We start from the raw sequence: 18623 nt of genomic DNA on the forward strand, positions 1-18623 counted from the left end.
ATTGTAAGATTCAAAAATGGAATGGATCAATACATTACATTAAGTCTCAGATACAAAACATGGAATTGATTAATATAACACATTAACAGCCCGATTTTAACCTAACCAAACCGGCAGAAACGTTTTCATTGTGCCTCACTGATCAGGAGTGTTACTGCTGACGCTAAAGCCTCGTTTGTGCCCCTCTGTCACGACAATTAATGGAGGTTGTGAAAGGTGCTCTATAATTGGAAGTTTGTTCTTTCTTTCTAAACAAATTATTCCTCAAGAAATTTTACCTCCACCTTCTCAGGAGAAATAGGGATGGGCAATAAATGTGGCCTCGCTGGTGTCATCCACATCCTGAGATGTACACAGGATTGAGCCTAGGCCCTTGCCTGATCTTTACCACATCAAACAATGCATTTACCCGCTCAGGCATCCCTGCAACTGATGATATTGGGCCAGAAATTGCTGCATTGGCGCAGCTCACAGCTAACGACGTTAATTGGATTTTTTTACCTCACCGCATTATATTTGCGCTGCAAATTGCTGGAATGTCAAAACGATAATGGCACAGTGATATCAATGTTGCATCTGGGACCTCATGAACGTCATGTCCAATGATCTATATCCTTAACCAATGAAACAAAATGATAAAAAAACAGAGTGAATGACGGAGAAGAAAACAGGGTGAATTTGAGTCAGATTAGAGACGGAAAGAGAAATAAAGAGAGGGGAAGAAAGAGATTGGATTGAGAGAGAGAGAGAGAAAGAAAAGAGGCAGAAAGGAAAAGTAAGAAAAAAACATTAAAAAGAACAAGCAGAAGAAGAGGACATTGTAACCCAGTTGTGTTTGGTCCTTGAGAAGTTAATGAGCAGGGTAAGTGTGCGTAATGTACAAACATTCTTGACCCACGAAGTATAAAACCAGTGGCCCCATCCACCATGATCAAAAATAGTGGAACATCCAGTGGGTACGCCATTGCACTGCTTTAATATGAACATTGGAATTGCTAGACGATAAAAGATCAGAGTCCATCTAGTTCGCCTTCTACCATTCTCGCAGTCGCATGATACAATGATAATGGCGTTGTTGACCAATCATGGCAATCGATCTCTCTATCAATTAGTCTACAACAGACACAGAAATAACACGAGCAAAATCCATAGGTCCAAAGTCACCTTTTTCCTCCCTGGCATGCTATACTTACCAAGTCATGTCTCAAATTTATATACTGTATCCCAAAATGCTATTCTCTGAAAGAAATCTATCTAATTAGCATTTCTGGTATAGAAACAGCTTTGCATCCTGAAAATTATTGCCTTCCGACACTAACAGGAGTGAGGATGGCAAGACTGGCACAAAAATATTGCCAAGACAGATAAAAAGTTTTTAAAAACCTCGAGGAACAATTCTGTGGAGTGAGACTTCACAGCTTTATTGTTCCCTTTCTGGGCCTCCAAGGCTCCATGTCATGTCAGGACCATAAATCATGCCATTAACAAGGTCGTTACGACATGAATTACCAGCCTTAAATGGCTGCGGCAAGATTAATTCGCATTAATGTCGTAAATCCAGCAATTTCATGACACACAATGAACTTCAACGGGGAGCCTCATGGTGAGATGGTAATTCTTTTGGTTTTGGCGAGACTAACGGCAGAATGGCGCAAATGGTCCAGCAATTTGTGAAGAGTTGGAACTCATGGCCTATCTCTTCTTCGTCACAAATTGCTGGTCTTTTTACGAACTAATAATGGCCAACGCCGTTAGTGCGTCATTATTTTTCCAGCAATTTCTGGCCCAATGTTTCTTAAACCACAGATGGTCTTAGTATTTTAATTGTGGCGTTAACTATCTATTTACATTACAACAGTGACTGCACTTCAAAAAATACTTAATTGGTTGTAAACCGCTTTGGGCCATCTAGAGGCTGTGAAAGGCATTATATAAATGCAAGTCTTTCTTGTTTAATTGGTTAGTGCTTGCATTAATGCAGCAAAATAAGATATTTCATATAAAGGCACTGTGTTCATACATTAATATTCAAAGAGCCCGTATTTCAAAGCACAGATGTTTCTTATGTACTATTTCTTTACTGTTGATGATAATGATTTTTCATTTAGACAAAGAGGTTCTAAGGCTGGTTGTTTAGTCAAAAATGCATTCCAATTATTTTGTATCACTTCTATATGTCCCAATGCTCATTTTACAGAATAACATGATTCAAAAAAATCAAATAATTTTCCCACAATAACAAAAACAACAGCAACTTGCATACAGGGCCTTTAACACAGAAAAATCTCCCACGGTACTCCACAGATGCATAATCAGAAATAAACAGGGGTGGAGGTGGGTTTTAAGAAGGGTCTTAAAGGAGGAGGGGGAGGTAGAGAGGCGGAAGGACTTAGGGAGGGAATTCCAAGGCGTGGGGCTTGGGCGTTGGAGACGCTCAGCACAAAATGGGAATTCAACCTGTGACCTTTGGATCTGCTTCGCTTAATGTTACAGTGCTTGTGATTTTACCCACCAGGGAAGCTTATTCTATGGTGATTTACTTTGTGCCAGTTAGTACTTTTTTGGGTTTTTTTTAATTAAGTGGTCAGAATCAGACCACAGACAGCTCTTTAAAAGCGGGAAATTTTTCATTTCCAGAAACTGCCATTGGGTGGCGAGAGATGCTAACTGAATTCACACAAGTTTTGAACAGATTTAAGTGTATCTTCAAGCAGTCCACTTCTTTTCCGTTAGAATGCTGTTTAACATTGTCGTTATATATTAGAGTAAGTCCCCGCTGATGGTTCGGCTTGAAATGCATGTACATCAGGTGCAGACAGGAGTGGGCTTGGCTGTGAGGACACCCCCACTCCCCCCACATACTATCCAGGCTCACAAAAGAAGAGTGGCCACTTGATTGAGATACCAGAGGGCAACTGACATTTTTACCCCAGATCTTCAGCATTTAAGCTTTCTCCTTTTATCTTCGCTGGTGCAACACAACGACGGGATGTGATTGCACAGCTCACATATCTTCCCTAATACTCCTCAGTGACCATCACTCAACACAACAGGAGAGTTGAATCACATGGCATTGCAATTCAAATAGTGGGGAGAGAATTGTGAAACTTTCACAATAAATAGAACTCAACATTGTCAATGAGTAGGTGTGAGCGTAACATCCTTAATACTAGTATTAGGTACCAAAAGTTACCAAGGGCATATTTTGTCTGCAGAAAGGTTCCAGTATCATCAATTGTTAAACAGAACTGTTGTAGTAATATTTAAGTTATATCTTTCTTATGCATGAGTTCAAAAACATGATAGACAAGCATGGTATAGCTGAATTCACTCTGCTGGGGTCTTCTTGCCTAAGGAGGACATTATATTTTTCAAGATAGCAACAACAACTCTATGTTTAGAGAATCTTCTAAAAATAGAAATCCCCAAAGCTGCCAAAAATTGTGGAGAAAAGCACTGCAGGATAAAAAAAATCCCATATTATCACCAACAGTAAGAATATAGACAAGTAAGTAAAACTCAAATCATCTCACCTGGATCAAGGAGACAAACAAAATAAGCAAAAACTGCTGGGAAAGCAGAGACTGCAAGACCAAGACGGAAAAAGCAAATGGCCAGAACATAAGACACGAAAGGTCAGGTAGTTGTAATGATGGCTCTTCTCCTCCCAGCTTGGGATCAAGTGCTCCATTAGCTCCACACTTTTATTTTTCTTTTGTGAATTTTGTGCTAATCAAAGGTAATGGATGTTAATCCCGTGGAATGGAGATCTGACAGCGGCAATCAGGCTGATGACAGGGGCCGCAGATCAAGTCCGCAGTGAAAGGGTGGCTGTTACGGTCCAAGTGCCTGCTGTTGCCACCTCTCCAGGCGGCAGCACCAGCCCAGGCTCCGACCTTCCAACAGCAGGCACGGTGCCACCTGTACAAGACAGGCCGCACGAGGCAGCTCTGGATCTCCATCTCGGATGCGGTCCCGGTCCAGGAGCACACGACCGTCAGCATGGACTGCCCAAAGGTTCACGACTCATCAGCCTGCCCCATCTTTCCAGTCCAGTGAAGGGGAGCAGCTGACCCAAGGGCTCGTCTAGGCACCAGGGCCAAGCGGGGTGCCTTGAGGGAGTAGGAGGAATTTAATTCCTGTCTCTATTACCTCCCCTTGTTCCTCCTTTGTCGTGAAGGGAGAAGCTGTTTGGCTGGAACATTCTGATTGTCACCGTCATGACCCTCTTGTTATTTTTTATGTGTTTTGCTGCTAATTACAAATTTCTTGTTTCAAAGAGTTAAATGTTTATTTAAGTTTTTCAAAGTTTGCAAAAGTTGTACAACATTTCTAATGTTTACATTGTTTGAGCTCAGGTTTGCAACGGTTCGCAATGTTTATTATTGTTGATCAAAGGTGTATTCTTGTAAATAGTTGTTCAAATTTCAAAGCAGAGTTTAACGTTGCAATAAAACTTTTAGAATTTAATTATGTTTCTCAAGGTCTGTTTCTGCAAATTTGGAATCTCTAGGTTAACTTTTTCAGTCAACATTTGTATTTTGTTTGTAACAATTTGCACTTAAAGTTATCAAACATTTCTGTAATAAAACAGTCTTTGAAGTTAAAGAGAGCTGGATCTGACCCTTCTTCTGGTTGTGACCTCTTTGGGGATGGGTGCTCATTGGGTAAAGGCCTGCACCAAAAGCCTTCTGATTGCCCTACCCTCTCGAAGCAATGCTTCCTGTGGGTATGTGTGTGTGTGTGTGTGTGTGTGTGCACGCACGTGCGCGTGTATCAGATGCTAGGCCAAGCTAGCATAATTTATTACCAAATGGCAGCCAGGGTGCAGACAGCAGCAAAAACAATCAGTATTGCAGACAGAATGGAATGGATGAGAAAGTCTGAACAGGGTGAGATGTGCTAAAACACAGGTTATGCCTCAGCTGGAGTACTGTGTTCAATTCTGCACACCACACTATAGGAAGGATGTCAAGGCCTTAGAGAGGGTGCAGAAGAGATTTACTAGAATGGTACCAGGGATGAGGGACTTCAGTTATGTGGAGAGACTGGAGAAGCTGGGGTTGTTCTCCTTAGAGCAGAGAAGGTTAAGAGGAGATTTGATAGAGGTGTTCAAAATCATGAACAGTTTTGTTAGAGTAAATAAAGAGAAATTGTTTCCAGTGGCAGAAGCGTCGGTAACCAGAAAACACAGATTTAAGATAATTGGCAAAAGAATCTGATGCACCATGAGGAAACATTTTTTTAGGCAGCGAGTTGTGATAATCTAGAATGTACTGCCTGAAAGGGTGGTGGAAGCAGATTCAATAATAACTTTCAAAAGACAATTGGATAAATACTTGAAGGGAAAACATTTACAGGGCTATGGGGAAAAAGCAGAGGAGAGGGCCTTAATGGATAGCTCTACCAAAGAGCCAGCACAGGCACGATGGGTCGAATGACCTCCTTCTGTGCACTATATTATAAGCAGAACCAAGTAATGCAGCCATGAATTTGTGACTGCTTGCACTATGGTACATTTGAATTGGTCCCAGCATGAAGCCCTGGGACTGTTCCAGCACACACAATTTAAAGAATATACAGACAATAACAGATAATTAGGTAGTGATCTCACAGAGAGATTCAGATGATTTCATAAATTGAAAGAGAAGTAAACTCCAATATGAGATTACAGTTTTGCTAACACTTCCATACACCCACTACTTTTTATAATTTATACATTGGAATTGGTGGGTCAGTTTTATTCTATTTTCAGCCGCTTTTTTTGGCAGCAATACATGTGAGCAGAGAGCAGTTCTGTTTTCTGAACAGCTAAAACTGTACCCTCACTGCGTTTACTTTTGGCGCAGAAATGCTGCCCAGTTCTCCTCGGGCGTGTGGATAATGCATCTGTCAGACAGTTTTGTTTGTTGCTGTGATATAGGAAAAAAAAAACGACTTGCATTTATACAGCGCCTTTCACAACCTCAGGACGTCCCAAAGCGCTTTACAGCCAATTACGTACTTTTGAAGTGTAGTCACTGTTGTAATGTAGGGAAACGCGGCAGCCAATTTGCAAACAAGGCCCCGCAATCAGCAATGTGATAATGACCAGATAATCTTTTTAAGTGATGTTGGTTGAGGGATAAATATTGGCCAGGACACTGGGGAGAACACCCTGCTCTTCTTTGAAATACATCCACCTGAGAGGGCAGACAGGGCCTACAACTCATCCGAAAGATATTAACATCTTGAATAACATCAACCCATTTTCTTACATGGACAAGCAGCCATATATCAGCGATTTTCCTCAAAAATAAAACAAACAGGGTTACAGAGGCTGCTCTCACTTCTGAAGGTGTAGCTTAGAGACGCCCCTCGCTTGTGCTTTGAACGCAGAAGCATTGGCTGAATAATTCTACAGTGAAAGAGGGATTTGAGAGGCTATGTTCTTGTAAATGAAAGCCCCCTTTGTCTGCAATTGCCACTGCAATGCTGTAATGTAAAAATGTGATTGTGTGACAACTTCAACACATGACAATCAATGGTTACAGGTGCAAACACAGGGGTGGTGTGAGGGGGGGGGGGGGGGAGGTGGAAGAGGTGTGCATGATCTGTCCTAAAAGAAAAATGGCTTTGACTTTGTCTCTCTTACTCCCCCATTTCATCTGAATTCCCTTGATATTGCTTCCAACTCTTGAGGTTGTTCGTCTGATCACCCTGATTGACTGGCTAAAATACAACATTAAATAGCATATCAAAAATGTATTTGCTATAATAATAACTATTTTGGAGATGTAACTATATGTAAAACTGTTTGTCTTTTTTCCAAGGACTTGATTCTCATTTTAAGACTTTTTTTATATTCTATATGAGTCGTTCAAACTACATATTTAAAATTCCATTTGTTTTTATAATAGGTAAAGGTCACAATCTTGCATTCTTCTCTGCTCTGCATGTTTGGGGCTAATTGGCTTTAAGGGAACGAGTTTTGAAAACAAAGAAAATTGCTGCTGCTGCAAATTATGTAATTTGGACATTTGGGGAATGTATTTAATGAGGCAGCATCACATTCTATTTAAAAATCAGTTATAAAGAATTAGGATTAATTTCATTTTCCTTTTCCTGTCTATTTCTGGTGATTTTTTGGAATTTTTAAATTTTTGTTTTTTTTATTCTGGTGTATAAGATTTTTTTTTCTAATCTTGAATGATGACTCTTCCTCTCAGTCCCAGTCACCTCATACTTTTATAGGCCTCTTGGAATTTGTTCTTAGAGTTTTAGTGAACCAACGATGCCTGAAAAAAAACTTCTTACCTGTACTAGAATGCATGACAAGCCAAATTAGTTTCTTATCGTTATTCATAATCTCATGGCTGGTGTTTTCATTTCTCACAAATACCTGCATTTATTATGACCTGCACAATGAGTTTAAACAGGAATATCTGATCGGCCATTTAAAGAGTTGAAAACAAATGCTGAAAGCATTGAAATAATGAGTTAATGAGCACAGATTCAACAAATAATAGTCAGCTATGAATGAAATAAAAAGAGAGAGAGGAAGGTATTGTTAATGTCTCAGTAATGCTTCAGTTTCAATTTTAACCCTGCCTTCTTCACTTCACAGGATGCTGCCTTTCCTGCTGAGTGTTTCCAGCATTTTCTGTTTTTATTTCAGCTATTAATGATTTTGAGCATTATTTTTTATATTTGTTGTAATAGTGAAGAAAAGCTCTCAGTGAGAACTTATTTTACTTTCAAAATGAACTATAAAAAGGTGGGATATTTCCAGAGTGGTATCTTAATACTACCGGTGTGAACACTGAATCTAAATGTGACTCACTCTGTATTGAAAGGATAGTGTAGCCCACACCGGGGAGTCCGTGCGTAGATTCATAAATAACCGGCTCCAAAATTCTGCTTTCATCTCACCATGTTGGCTCCAGCATGAAACTTGTTCGTCTGTCATGGTGCACATTTTTGCAATGTGGATTTTCAACTTTTTTTTTTTGACATGTGCATTTTATACTCAACAAGATGGAGGATGTCAATGCTGGGGAAATTAAACTGCATTTTTACCCAATGTCAGCACTAAACAGTCTCAGGTCAGATATAGGGTAGTTAGATCTGGAATAAAGCTCCCTCTACGCTGCCAGAACAATGTGCCTTAAGTCCAACCTCAGAAGAGCATCTTCGATTCACCACTGCAAATTTTTGTGTTTGCCAAGGGAGCCATCCTTGTGACTTTGCAGAGTAAGGTTATGAACTTAGTGCTGAACTAGAGGTAATTCAGAGGTAATTCTGTGCTGTGAGCCCACTGTCCACTAGGAACCGAGCTAAAACTGTCCAAATGCATTTCGCATTCCTTACACCCAGCAAAGAGAGGAGAATTTCATCCCATCGATCGGGGCTGGATTTGAAGTGAAATGCACTGCACCAGCTATGCCTTCACAGGTTCCAAACTTATCTTAGTTTTTAATTAAAAATAAATTATAAGAAATAATTAATCTATAATACCAGACATGATCTTTGAAGTGATGATGTCACTTCACCAATTATGCCATTCCATCCTCTGCACAAGAACATGGTGATGGGTACTTTACATTACCATAATCCCCCCTTTTCAAGAGCCAAACAGTAGTTTGTTTTTATGTGTAATATTGCTAGAGAATTTGTCACATCATACAAAAATTACATACCTTATAAACTGCAACATATTAGCTGTCATTTACATAGAAGATAACAACAAGTCTTATCAGGCAATATTCAAACATAGAAAACTACTCCAGGGCGTGGGGACCATTCGAAGAGCTTCCCCTTCATGTTAAATTCAATATAAATGACTGCTGCCTTCTTTCGTGGGGTCACGTTTGAAAAATAAAGTACAATAAAGAATTTCCTCACAATTTGTTCTAAATTAGCTAATGTCAATTGGAGTGCTACAGTCGGCCTTTGCTCCCCTGGTATATGGAGGGAGAAAACGACTGGTGTTTCCATTCTGGATTGTATCCAACGACAACAACTTTCATTTATATAGCGCCTTTAACATAATAAAATGTCCCAAGGCGCTTCACAGGAGCATTATCAAACAAAATTTGACACTGAACCACATAAGAAGATGTTAGGACAGGTGACCAAGACTTGGTCAAAGAGGTAGGTTTTAAGGAGCATCTTAAAGGAGGTGGGGGAGGTGGAGAGGTTTAGGGAGGGAATTCCAGAGCTTTGGGCCTCAGCAGCTGAAGGCACAGCCGCTGATGGTGGTGCGATGAAAATCAGGGATGCGCAAGAGGCCAGAATTGCAAGAACGCAGAGATCTCGGAGGGTTGTAGGGGTAGAGGAGGATACAGAGATAGTGAGGGGCGAGGCCCTGCGGAGAGTACGTTTGTGGAAGTTAGACCATGACAGGACTGGGCTGGGCTGGGCTGTAATATTTCCTACAGTCCAATAGCCTGTTGACACTTTCTCAATAACGGTCAATTGGTTAAGGTACGGTAGGTCAACCAGAGTCCATGAACCCCATACCCCAGCAAGGAGTCAACAACTTCAGGGAGAGTCGGGAGGGTGAAAAATTGTGGAGAACATCTGAGAATAAAGAGTTACTCACCTGTCAATGCATATAACTTTTATATTTTAAATAAAAACAACTCTAAACAAGGTATTACTCCACGAAGTAAATCAAGCGCCCAGGACGTTCCTGAGCATATTTTACCACAGAATCGCATAAAACAAGTGGATTTCAACTCTTAAAACTAATACCATGCTCACAATGTTCTGTTAAAAGAAAGCCTTTCCTCTCGTAACAGCTCCAGAGGGATGAATGAGTGACAATCCCATCGGAAAGTGTCTGAAAGAAGCTATCAGCCTCTCAGTAATAAAGGGGTTTTTTTTTAAACCAGGGATTGAGCTAGGTAGCATGACACACGTCATGCTGATGTCAATGCACGGGCTCAGCTGGAGAGGCAGAGAGTTGGAGCCCGGAGTGTGGTAGGTAGTCAGTCAGTCAGTCAGTTGTGTGTGAGCGCCTCACCTCAGTCTTCAAAAAGCTGCATTCCTTTGCAAATATTAAGAGGGCAATCTGTCAAAACTAAAAAAAAAAGAAACCCGAGTGGAATGCAGTGAAAACAGGACTTTTTGGGTGCAAGTTTCCCCGCCCTCCCCCCAGTTGTAAACGTAAGACTTTTACCCTTTTTTTTTTGTGTGCTGGAGGAAGGCGGCGTTGAAGCGTTGCTGCTGGTGGCGGTGGCGGCGGCGGCGGTGGGACAAGCCGAGTTCGAGCTGAAGTTTGCTGCTGCGAGCTCCGGGGCTGAGCGGAGCGGGGCGGAGGAGGAGGAGGAGGTAAGAGCGCGCGCCCCGGGCACCCGCTCCAGACCCAGGCGAGTCTTTTTGGAAACAATTTCAAAGACAGGAGCGCTGCAAAAACACACACACACACACACCTCGGATGTAAAATTTAGAGATTGCAAAATAAATGTATCAAACATTTTTTTAAAAAAAAAATCACGAGGAGACACCCCAGCAAAGATTCAACCGTATCATGGTATGCGTTTAAAGTAAAGCATGAGTTTTGTGTTTTCATGTCCGGAGTTTTGAAAGTGAAGACTTTGATTTGTTGCGAGACTGAATGCACCTTTTCGGTCGGTGGCTGAACACAATACGGTGCTATCTGCGAGCATTATGTAGAGGCAGGGCGTGCACTCACAAGTGGGGGAAGACTGAAGGACCGCATGGCCAGTCTGATTTCTCACTGAATTCTAAAGCACTTTAAATCACGTAGAGTTTAAGTTTGCACTTTTCCCGCCCTGTTCTCCACCTTTCCTGCTGATTTTCTCCACCGTCCTTTCTGATTCGTGGTGGTTCCATTGGTGGAGGTGGTAGCTTTCTCGGACCTCACCTGTGGAATGGTGTCCACTGGTCGCTATGAGTTAGCATCATTCTCCGAGCACGAAGATTCTCTCTGATGACTGTTTCTTGCCCTTTTTTATTTTACAGTTTGCTAGATATAACTTGGGTAGTACATCTTCCTGCCTTGTTTGCAATGCCACTAACACTTAGATACTTGAAAGAAAGAAACTTGCATTTCTATAGCGTCTTTCACATCCTCAGACTAAAGTGCATTGAATTACTTTTGAAGTGTACTGGTGATTGCTTTGTAGGCAAACGTGGCAGCCAATTTGTGCACAGCATGTTCTGATAAACACCAGTGAGATAAGCGCCAAGGTAATCTGTTTTGTGGTGTTGTTTGAGGGATGCGTGGTGGCCAGGTCACTGGGAGAAGTCACTGTTCTTCAAATAATGCAATGAGAGCTTTCACATTCACCTGAACAGGCAGACGGAGCTTTGGTTTAACATATCATCCGAAAGACGGCACCTCTGGTAATGTAGCAGTCCCTCGGTACCACACTAAAGTGACAGTCAAGATTAGGTGCTCGAGTCCCGCAGTGGAGCTTGAACACACAACCTTCTAACGCAGAAACAAGGGTACTACTGCTGAGCCAAGCTGACGTTTTAAAGAAAAATCTCCCACCCCCGAATAGTAATTCCTCACCTGTGAAACTGGACACTCATCAGGTCACCCAACCATTGGGGCAGCATAGCCAAGCCTGACCCTGTACTTCACTGTTTACATATGCACACCTTTCAATAATGGTGGTTACTGGATAGTAGTCGAGTGGGAACCTGGATATTTTATTTTCCTCTTTCTAGTCCTGGAGTATTGAGTCCATTTGTTGTGCTCCCACTAAGTGTAAACTAGTTTAACTTTACACTTTGTCTAATATGCCATCATTCTGGGCAAAAGCAAATTTAACTAATTCTGATTTTTCTTTTGTTTTTCATTGTACAGCACATTTTGCTGATATTTGACGCTTTCATGCATTTTTTCATTTATAACAGTTTTTCTGCTGCTGATCAAAGTGTAGGACAATGTATAGTCTGCTCTGTGTTATCAAATAGTAACACATTAAGAGTTGAGCTTCTGTAATTAACTGGAAGCTGAAGAACAAGCTGTTCACCAGCACTATTCAACAGCGAGTTATGCGTTTGGACGTGCTTTAATGTATCTGTACAATATATGCATGTGTAAAAATTTCTGATCATACCCTGATTTTGTGTGTTGTCTGAAGAAATACCACAGCAGGTGGGGCAGACTGTAGTTAGGCTGCTGTGGTCCAATCAAGTGATTTGACAAAGAGTGATATCAGCATTTATTTCACTGACTGATACTGACTATAAAGTAATCAGAACTGTGCTCTAACTTTTTTTTTAAGAGCTTTAGATTTAGCACTTTCCATAATTACACTGCCAACAATGAACTGGTAGTTTGTGAATCTAAGTTCATTTCAATGGAGGGAATTGGATATATACTTGAAAAGGAAAAAAATTGCAGGGCTATGAGGGAAAGAGCCAGGGGATTAGAACTAATTGGATAGCTCTTTCAAAGAACTGGCACAGACACGATGGGCCGAATGGCCTCCAGTGCTGTATGATTCTAAGGGGTAGATCTTGACTCTGTGCGATAGTGTAAAACAGGTGATAGCGAGTCCGCAGCCCGTTTTACATCTCATCTCCCGATTTTTATTTCCACTGACTTCAGTGAGATGTAAAACTGGCTGACGACTCACCCGTATTCCACTATCGCACAAAGTCAGGATCTACCCTTTGATTCTATGAACCAACGGGTTTTCTACTCTGCTACCTCCAGATTTTAGAACCAAGCAGATGAAATGGGCAACACAAAGCTCAGCCTTCGGAGCACCACATTGTATGGGCAGTTGTGACCCCAATCACTAAAGCTGCAGGTAGATCTGGAGGTGGTCACTTGGGAGGGGAATTATTTTACTCACTAGGAGACTGTAACCACAGTTACAAACAACATTCAATGTTCTTAAGTAACTGTGAAATCTGACAAACCTCATTAGTAAATAACAGACTGGGACCAGCTCTATAAATATACATACATTTGTTTTTTGTTTTCATTATTCAAGGTTCTAATGATCAAGTTTTATTTTCAAGTCCCTGCAGTCCAATGTGGTGCGGAAGAGTTCCCCCAGTTGGTTTCCTTGATCAACACTCGATGCCCTGTCCTTTCGCAAAGTGTTTTTCATTAAAAAAATGTTTGTAAATTACTGACTGAGAGATCAATATTTCCTTTGCATAATCAGAATTTGAGCACTCAACTCAAATTTCCATAGAGTTTCAGATTAACATTTGATCCACTGGATCTGCACTGGTCTTTTGGGTTAGGTAGGCACCAAATGACTTTGGTGCCCATGGAAATAAGAACATAAGAAATAGGAGCAGGTCCCTTGAGCCTGCTCTGCCATTCAACGAGATCATGGCTGATCTTCTACCTCAACGTCATTTTCCTGCACTATCCCCATATCCCTTGATGCCTTTAATATCTAGAAATCTGTCGATCTCTGTTTTGAATGTACTCAATGACTGAGCTGCCACAGCCCTCTGGGCTAGTGAATTCCAAAGATTCACCACCCTCTGAGTAAAGAAATTTCTCCTCATCTCAGTCCTAAATGACTTATCCCTTATTCTGAGACTGTGACCCCTGGTTCTAGACTCCCCAGCCAGGGGAAACATCCTCCCTGCATCTACCCTGTCGAGCCCTATAAGAATTTTGTATGTTTCGATGAGATCTCCTCTCATTCTTCTAAACTCTGGAGAATACAGGCCTACTCAATCTCATATGACAATCCCACCAACCAGGAATCAGTCTGGTGAGCCTTTGTTGCACTCCCTCTATGGCAAGTATATCCTTTGTGATAGTCATATAGGTCTGCATCCTAAATGTAGTCCAGTATGACTCAATACCTTGAGGAAAGGAGGGAAGATGTGGTGGGGGAATAAACAGAAAAAAAAGACTGGCAGCCCTACTCCTTTGATAATATAATTATACTTACATGTGCATGAAGCTTGTACTGAGTTGAGGACAAATTTCTTGTACAGGGAAGTTCTTGTACAAGAGTACTTTTATAAATAAAAAACCTAACGTGACAAATTTCTGTTTTAAAAATAATGGCGCAACATTCCTGAGAGTACAATAAATTATTCTACCCCATTGCCTTGTTAGGATTTAAATTGTCATGATCTGTTTTATTTTTGTAATCGACAAATTCACATTGTCACTCTAAACAGTAATGTCCATTTTCACTGCTCGCTGCTTTAGAACCAATTCGGTAATCTTTCGATGACGGACTGCAGTGTAATTTGATAACCTATACCCGTGCTCTTCCCTTTTCTAGGTACGTGACGAAATCCATTTTCAGGTCAACTAACTGAATCGAAGATGATGCCGAGTGCACTGCAGTCCCCTTTGTGGATCAGTCTCCTCCCTGTGACTGCAGCCGCTGCTCCAGCGGGTTGTGCTGCTAGCCTTGACTCGCTTTACTTCAACCTCTGTGATTTATCAGCTGTCTGGGGGATTGTGTTACAAGCTCTAGCCAGTGCTGGCATTCTAAGTTGTTTTGTGCTCGCATTGGTTTTGTTGGCGAGCATACCCTTTATTCAAGATGACAAGAAGAAGAACACAATCGGAATTCAGCTTTTTTTCCTTTTTGGCACATTTGGGCTCTTTTGCCTGGTTTTTGATTTCATTATCAGTAAGGATTTTGCAACCTGTGCATCCAGAAGGTTCCTGTTTGGGGTTCTGTTTGGCATCTGCTTTTCCTGCTTGTTGGCACACGCTTTCAGACTTAATTTGCTGGTAAGGAAAAACAATGGTCCTAAAGCTTGGCACATTTTTATCCTGGCACTTTCTCTCACCCTTGTGGAAGTGATAATAAATACCGAATGGTTAATAATCACCATCGTAAGGTACAATGGCACTAGTTCTGCACCACTTGGAGATCCTTGCAATATTGCTAATATGGACTTTGCCATGGCTTTAATTTACATTATGCTTCTCATCATAGTTACATTTGGTCTTGCTGTGTCCACTCAGTGGGGTAATTTTAAACACTGGAAGAAACATGGCATCTTTATCCTTGTCACAGTTTGCTTCTCCATTGCCATTTGGATTGTTTGGATTGTGATGTATGTTTATGGGAATGACAAAGTAGGAAATGAAACCTGGAATGACGCAACACTGTCCATTGCGTTGGTTGCCAATGCCTGGGTGTTTGTCTTTATGTACATCATCCCTGAGATCTGCCACCTGACAAAAGCTGGCATGGAGCAGAATTATGTTGAAGAGGTGTATCCAACAAGAGGAGTGGGCTACGAGACCATCCTAAAGGAGCAGCAAGCTCAACACATGTACATAGAAAACAAGGCCTTCTCAATGGATGAACCCAATGCAGGTTCGATAAATTTTGTTCTGGGTCCTTCAAAGTTCTGATGTGCAGATAAAAATTTCCTTTAGTAGTGATAACTTGACCATCTGGGTTGGAGCGGTTTCTACTAGAAATCTGTACCAGGTAGCCCAGCATGAATTAACCAAACTTCTTTCAGCTTTAGCAGGTGACAGGTTTGATTGTTAGGCAGTCCAAAATACAAGAATATGACTGATACTTATGCTGCTGAAGATGTGGTAAAGCCACATCTTCAGCAGCATAAGTATCAGTCATATTCTTGTATTTTGTTTTTGTAATTAAGGTGGCATTTGGGGGATATTTTATTTAACAATGTTGCTGCAAGTTAATTGTGTTGAAATACAACTTACCCGGTTGGTAAGTGAAGAGGGTGCAACAATACAATGAGCACCAGCATTAAAAACTGAAAAGTTGCGTTGCAGAAGTTTGCCTTGTAGTTTTTACAAATATAGCTTTTGTTGCACCACGAACTTTCTCCAAGGCCAAGAGGGAACAGATTGCATGGACCTCTCAGAATGCACAGTTCAAAAAAATGAGAATCCCTGAAATCTTCCAAAATGGCAGTAACACTTTCTTAAAATAAAAGCATTAAAGAACCTGGAATGCATTGCCTGAAAGGGTGGCGGAAGCAGATTCAATCATGGCTTTCAAAAAGGAATTGGATAAATATTTGAAGCAAAAAATTTGCAGGGCTATGGGGACTAACTGGATTGCTCTTGCAAAGAGCCGGCTCAGGCTCGATGGGCCAAATGGCCTCCTCCTGTGCTGTTATGATTCTAAGAAGAATTTAATTATTTTACAAAAACGTAATTTAAAAAAAAAACAATAATTAGTAGCTTGCTGCCTCAATTATTGAATAGCTCTTTCCCAACCAGAAGTTCACAAGTTCATGCCCGGAGTGTCTCAAATTTGCTTGTCCTCAGTTGGATGAGTTTATCAGTTCTCCACAGGACAGCACGACAGAGCAAAGTGTTCCATCTTAAAAAAGAGTTAAACCAGATGTCTGATTCACCCTTTGGAAATCATGCCCCTTGCTGGTCTGTTGTGGGGGTATTGTCATATAAGAGAACAGAGCTCAGACCATCCCACCCTCCTGTCTGCGAGATTATGGAGGAAGCGATTTGCCTGAAAACGCGAGCAAACAAATAATTCATAAAAGGAAACGAGGATTTGAGTTTTCATGTGGGTGGGTGGTTTTTGTACTGCTGGCATTCATTCAATGCTGAAATTATTATCACCCATTCTAACAGTGGGGCGGGGCAAATAAAACCTGTGGAAACGAGAGCAGATGACGTTTAACTTGAAGTGCGGCCAATTGCAAGAGTCTCACATCTGTGTTTTTATCACTGCCTCTTACCACCTCCCTGCCCCTCAGCTGAGGGCTGGAATCCTGCACCAAAGAGCAGAAGGCTCCAGCCACGCCTTAAATTACCATTATTGATATCAAAAACACGGTTAATCCAGAATAAGGAGGTAATCCCACATGTTGGTGGACTAGTCATCCAAAGCTCTGGACTAATCCACAGAACCCAAGTTAAAACCCCAACGTGACATTTTGAGAATTTGAATTTTAAAAATTTGGAAATAAAAAGCTGGTATCAGAAAGTGACCATAATGCTGTCCTGCATTGTATAACCCTCACTAATATCTTTTAGGGAAGGAAACCTGTTGCACTTACCCGGTCTGGCCTATATGTGACTCCAGTCCCACACCAACGTGGTTGACTTTTAACTGCCCTCTAAAGTGGCCTAGCAAGCCACTCAGTTGTATTTTTTAATATATTCGTTCATAGGATTTGGGCGTCGCTGGTGAGGCCAGCATTTATTGCCCATCCCTAATTGCCCTTGAGAAGGTGGTGTTGAGCCTCCTTGAACCGCTGCAGTCCGTGTGGTGAAGGTTCTCCCACAGTGCTGTTAGGAAAGGAGTTCCAGGATTTTGACCCAGCGACGATGAAGGAATGGCGATATATTTCCAAGTCGGGATGGTGTGTGACTTGGAGGGGAACTCAAACTGCTGCAAAGATAGACTGCAGCGGTTCAAGAAGAAGGCCCACCACCACCTCCTTAGGGCAACTAAGGATGGGCAATAAATGCAGCCCTGCCAGTGTCACACATCCCAGGAACAAATTTAAAAAGTGTTGGGTGCTCTCTGGTAGCTAACCCAAATGGCCGTTAATTATTTCTGAGCTTTGACAGTGAATGCCAGCAGGCTATGCAACTGCAGGGGGCATCACAGCTGACCCTGATTCCCATCCTCATTCAACCTCCTGCAGGGGTAAATGGATAACCATCAGGAGCAGAAACCCTGGCCAGTTTTCCCCTCACAAACCCAAGAACACTAAGTCCAATTGCAGCGTCCCCATGGCACCTCCCCCAGGCTGAATTCATCTGGAAATGAACTTGGGAACTTGTGGCCTGTACGGTTAAATTACCCGAGGGATGAACTTGCTGAGAGACCAATGACTTTTTAAAATAAAGTTGACGATGAGTGGTTTTTCTCTGGGTAACATGACTTTTTTTTCCCAGCCAACAAGCCCAAGTCACCTTACAGTGGTTATCCTGGTTACAATGGACAGCTTCGTAACAGTGTATATCAGCCAACTGAGATGGCATTGATGAACAAATCCAGCGTAAGTTACCCTAATTTATTGGCATTTTGAGGATCATAACTACAAGATTTAATTTCATATGTCTGGATGTGAAGCACAAATAAAGTATTGCAATATAGCAACGGTCAAAGAGACATAATTGGTAAATATGAGTCACAGGCTATTTCTGCACAAAAAAGTCATCTTTGAATTCATTATTGAAGTATACATATTGTCCTACCTTGGATTTCCTAGGCACTAAAACACAATTGTTAACATGTTAATTATTAGCCCGATTGTCAGTGTGTAAAGGACTGTTGACTATAGCTGGCGAGCCTGAGCTTATTTTGCTTGTACTTGCATTAAAACGTAGTTGTAGCAAAATCCAAATTGTGACCTGCAAAAAGCCATACTTCTCTTATTCATCTCACTGTGGCTTGTGCTCATCATGGCACACTGTGCTCTGATTTACAGGGTCATGTGCTAACGCCACTTTTTGCTGCCGGGCCACAGTTTATTCAAAAGGAGACATTTGTACTCATCATATCCAATGTCTGAGTTAAATGTGTGCGTGAAAAGTTTATCCAGCAAATAGCTCGGATGTGCCAGTGAGGTCGGAGGTTTGATCCACAGCCTATGCAAATTTAGGGGTGCTACGATTGGTCTCTGGGCTAGAGAAAGAAGGGAAAAATCATCCAGGGTCCTGGTCCTGATTATTGCCCAAAGACTCCTGCTGG

At 41.5% G+C, this 18623-nt stretch overlaps 1 protein-coding gene and 1 long non-coding RNA gene across 4 annotated transcripts in view; one reads left to right on the forward strand and one right to left on the reverse strand.

Moving 5' to 3' along the window:
- Positions 1 to 10120, reverse strand: part of LOC137341085 (uncharacterized) — a 62490-nt gene extending 52370 nt beyond the window's left edge. Inside the window, exon 1 of the long non-coding RNA XR_010966956.1 lies at positions 9745 to 10120. This is a non-coding gene — a long non-coding RNA (uncharacterized lncRNA). The remainder of the gene's footprint in view (positions 1 to 9744) is intronic.
- Positions 9936 to 18623, forward strand: part of gprc5c (G protein-coupled receptor, class C, group 5, member C) — a 61925-nt gene continuing 53237 nt past the window's right edge. For all 3 annotated transcript variants that reach the window (XR_010966955.1, XM_068003997.1, XM_068003998.1), the window contains exons 1-3: positions 9936 to 10314; positions 14232 to 15287; positions 17825 to 17928. Coding sequence is in view for 2 of the 3 variants with exons in the window: in XM_068003997.1 (XP_067860098.1) it covers positions 14276 to 15287; positions 17825 to 17928 (1116 nt within the window). In the remaining variant the exon portion in view is untranslated. The remainder of the gene's footprint in view (positions 10315 to 14231; positions 15288 to 17824; positions 17929 to 18623) is intronic.

This window comes from Heptranchias perlo, chromosome 23, assembly GCF_035084215.1.
Source record: "Heptranchias perlo isolate sHepPer1 chromosome 23, sHepPer1.hap1, whole genome shotgun sequence".
Taxonomy (NCBI): domain Eukaryota; kingdom Metazoa; phylum Chordata; class Chondrichthyes; order Hexanchiformes; family Hexanchidae; genus Heptranchias; species Heptranchias perlo.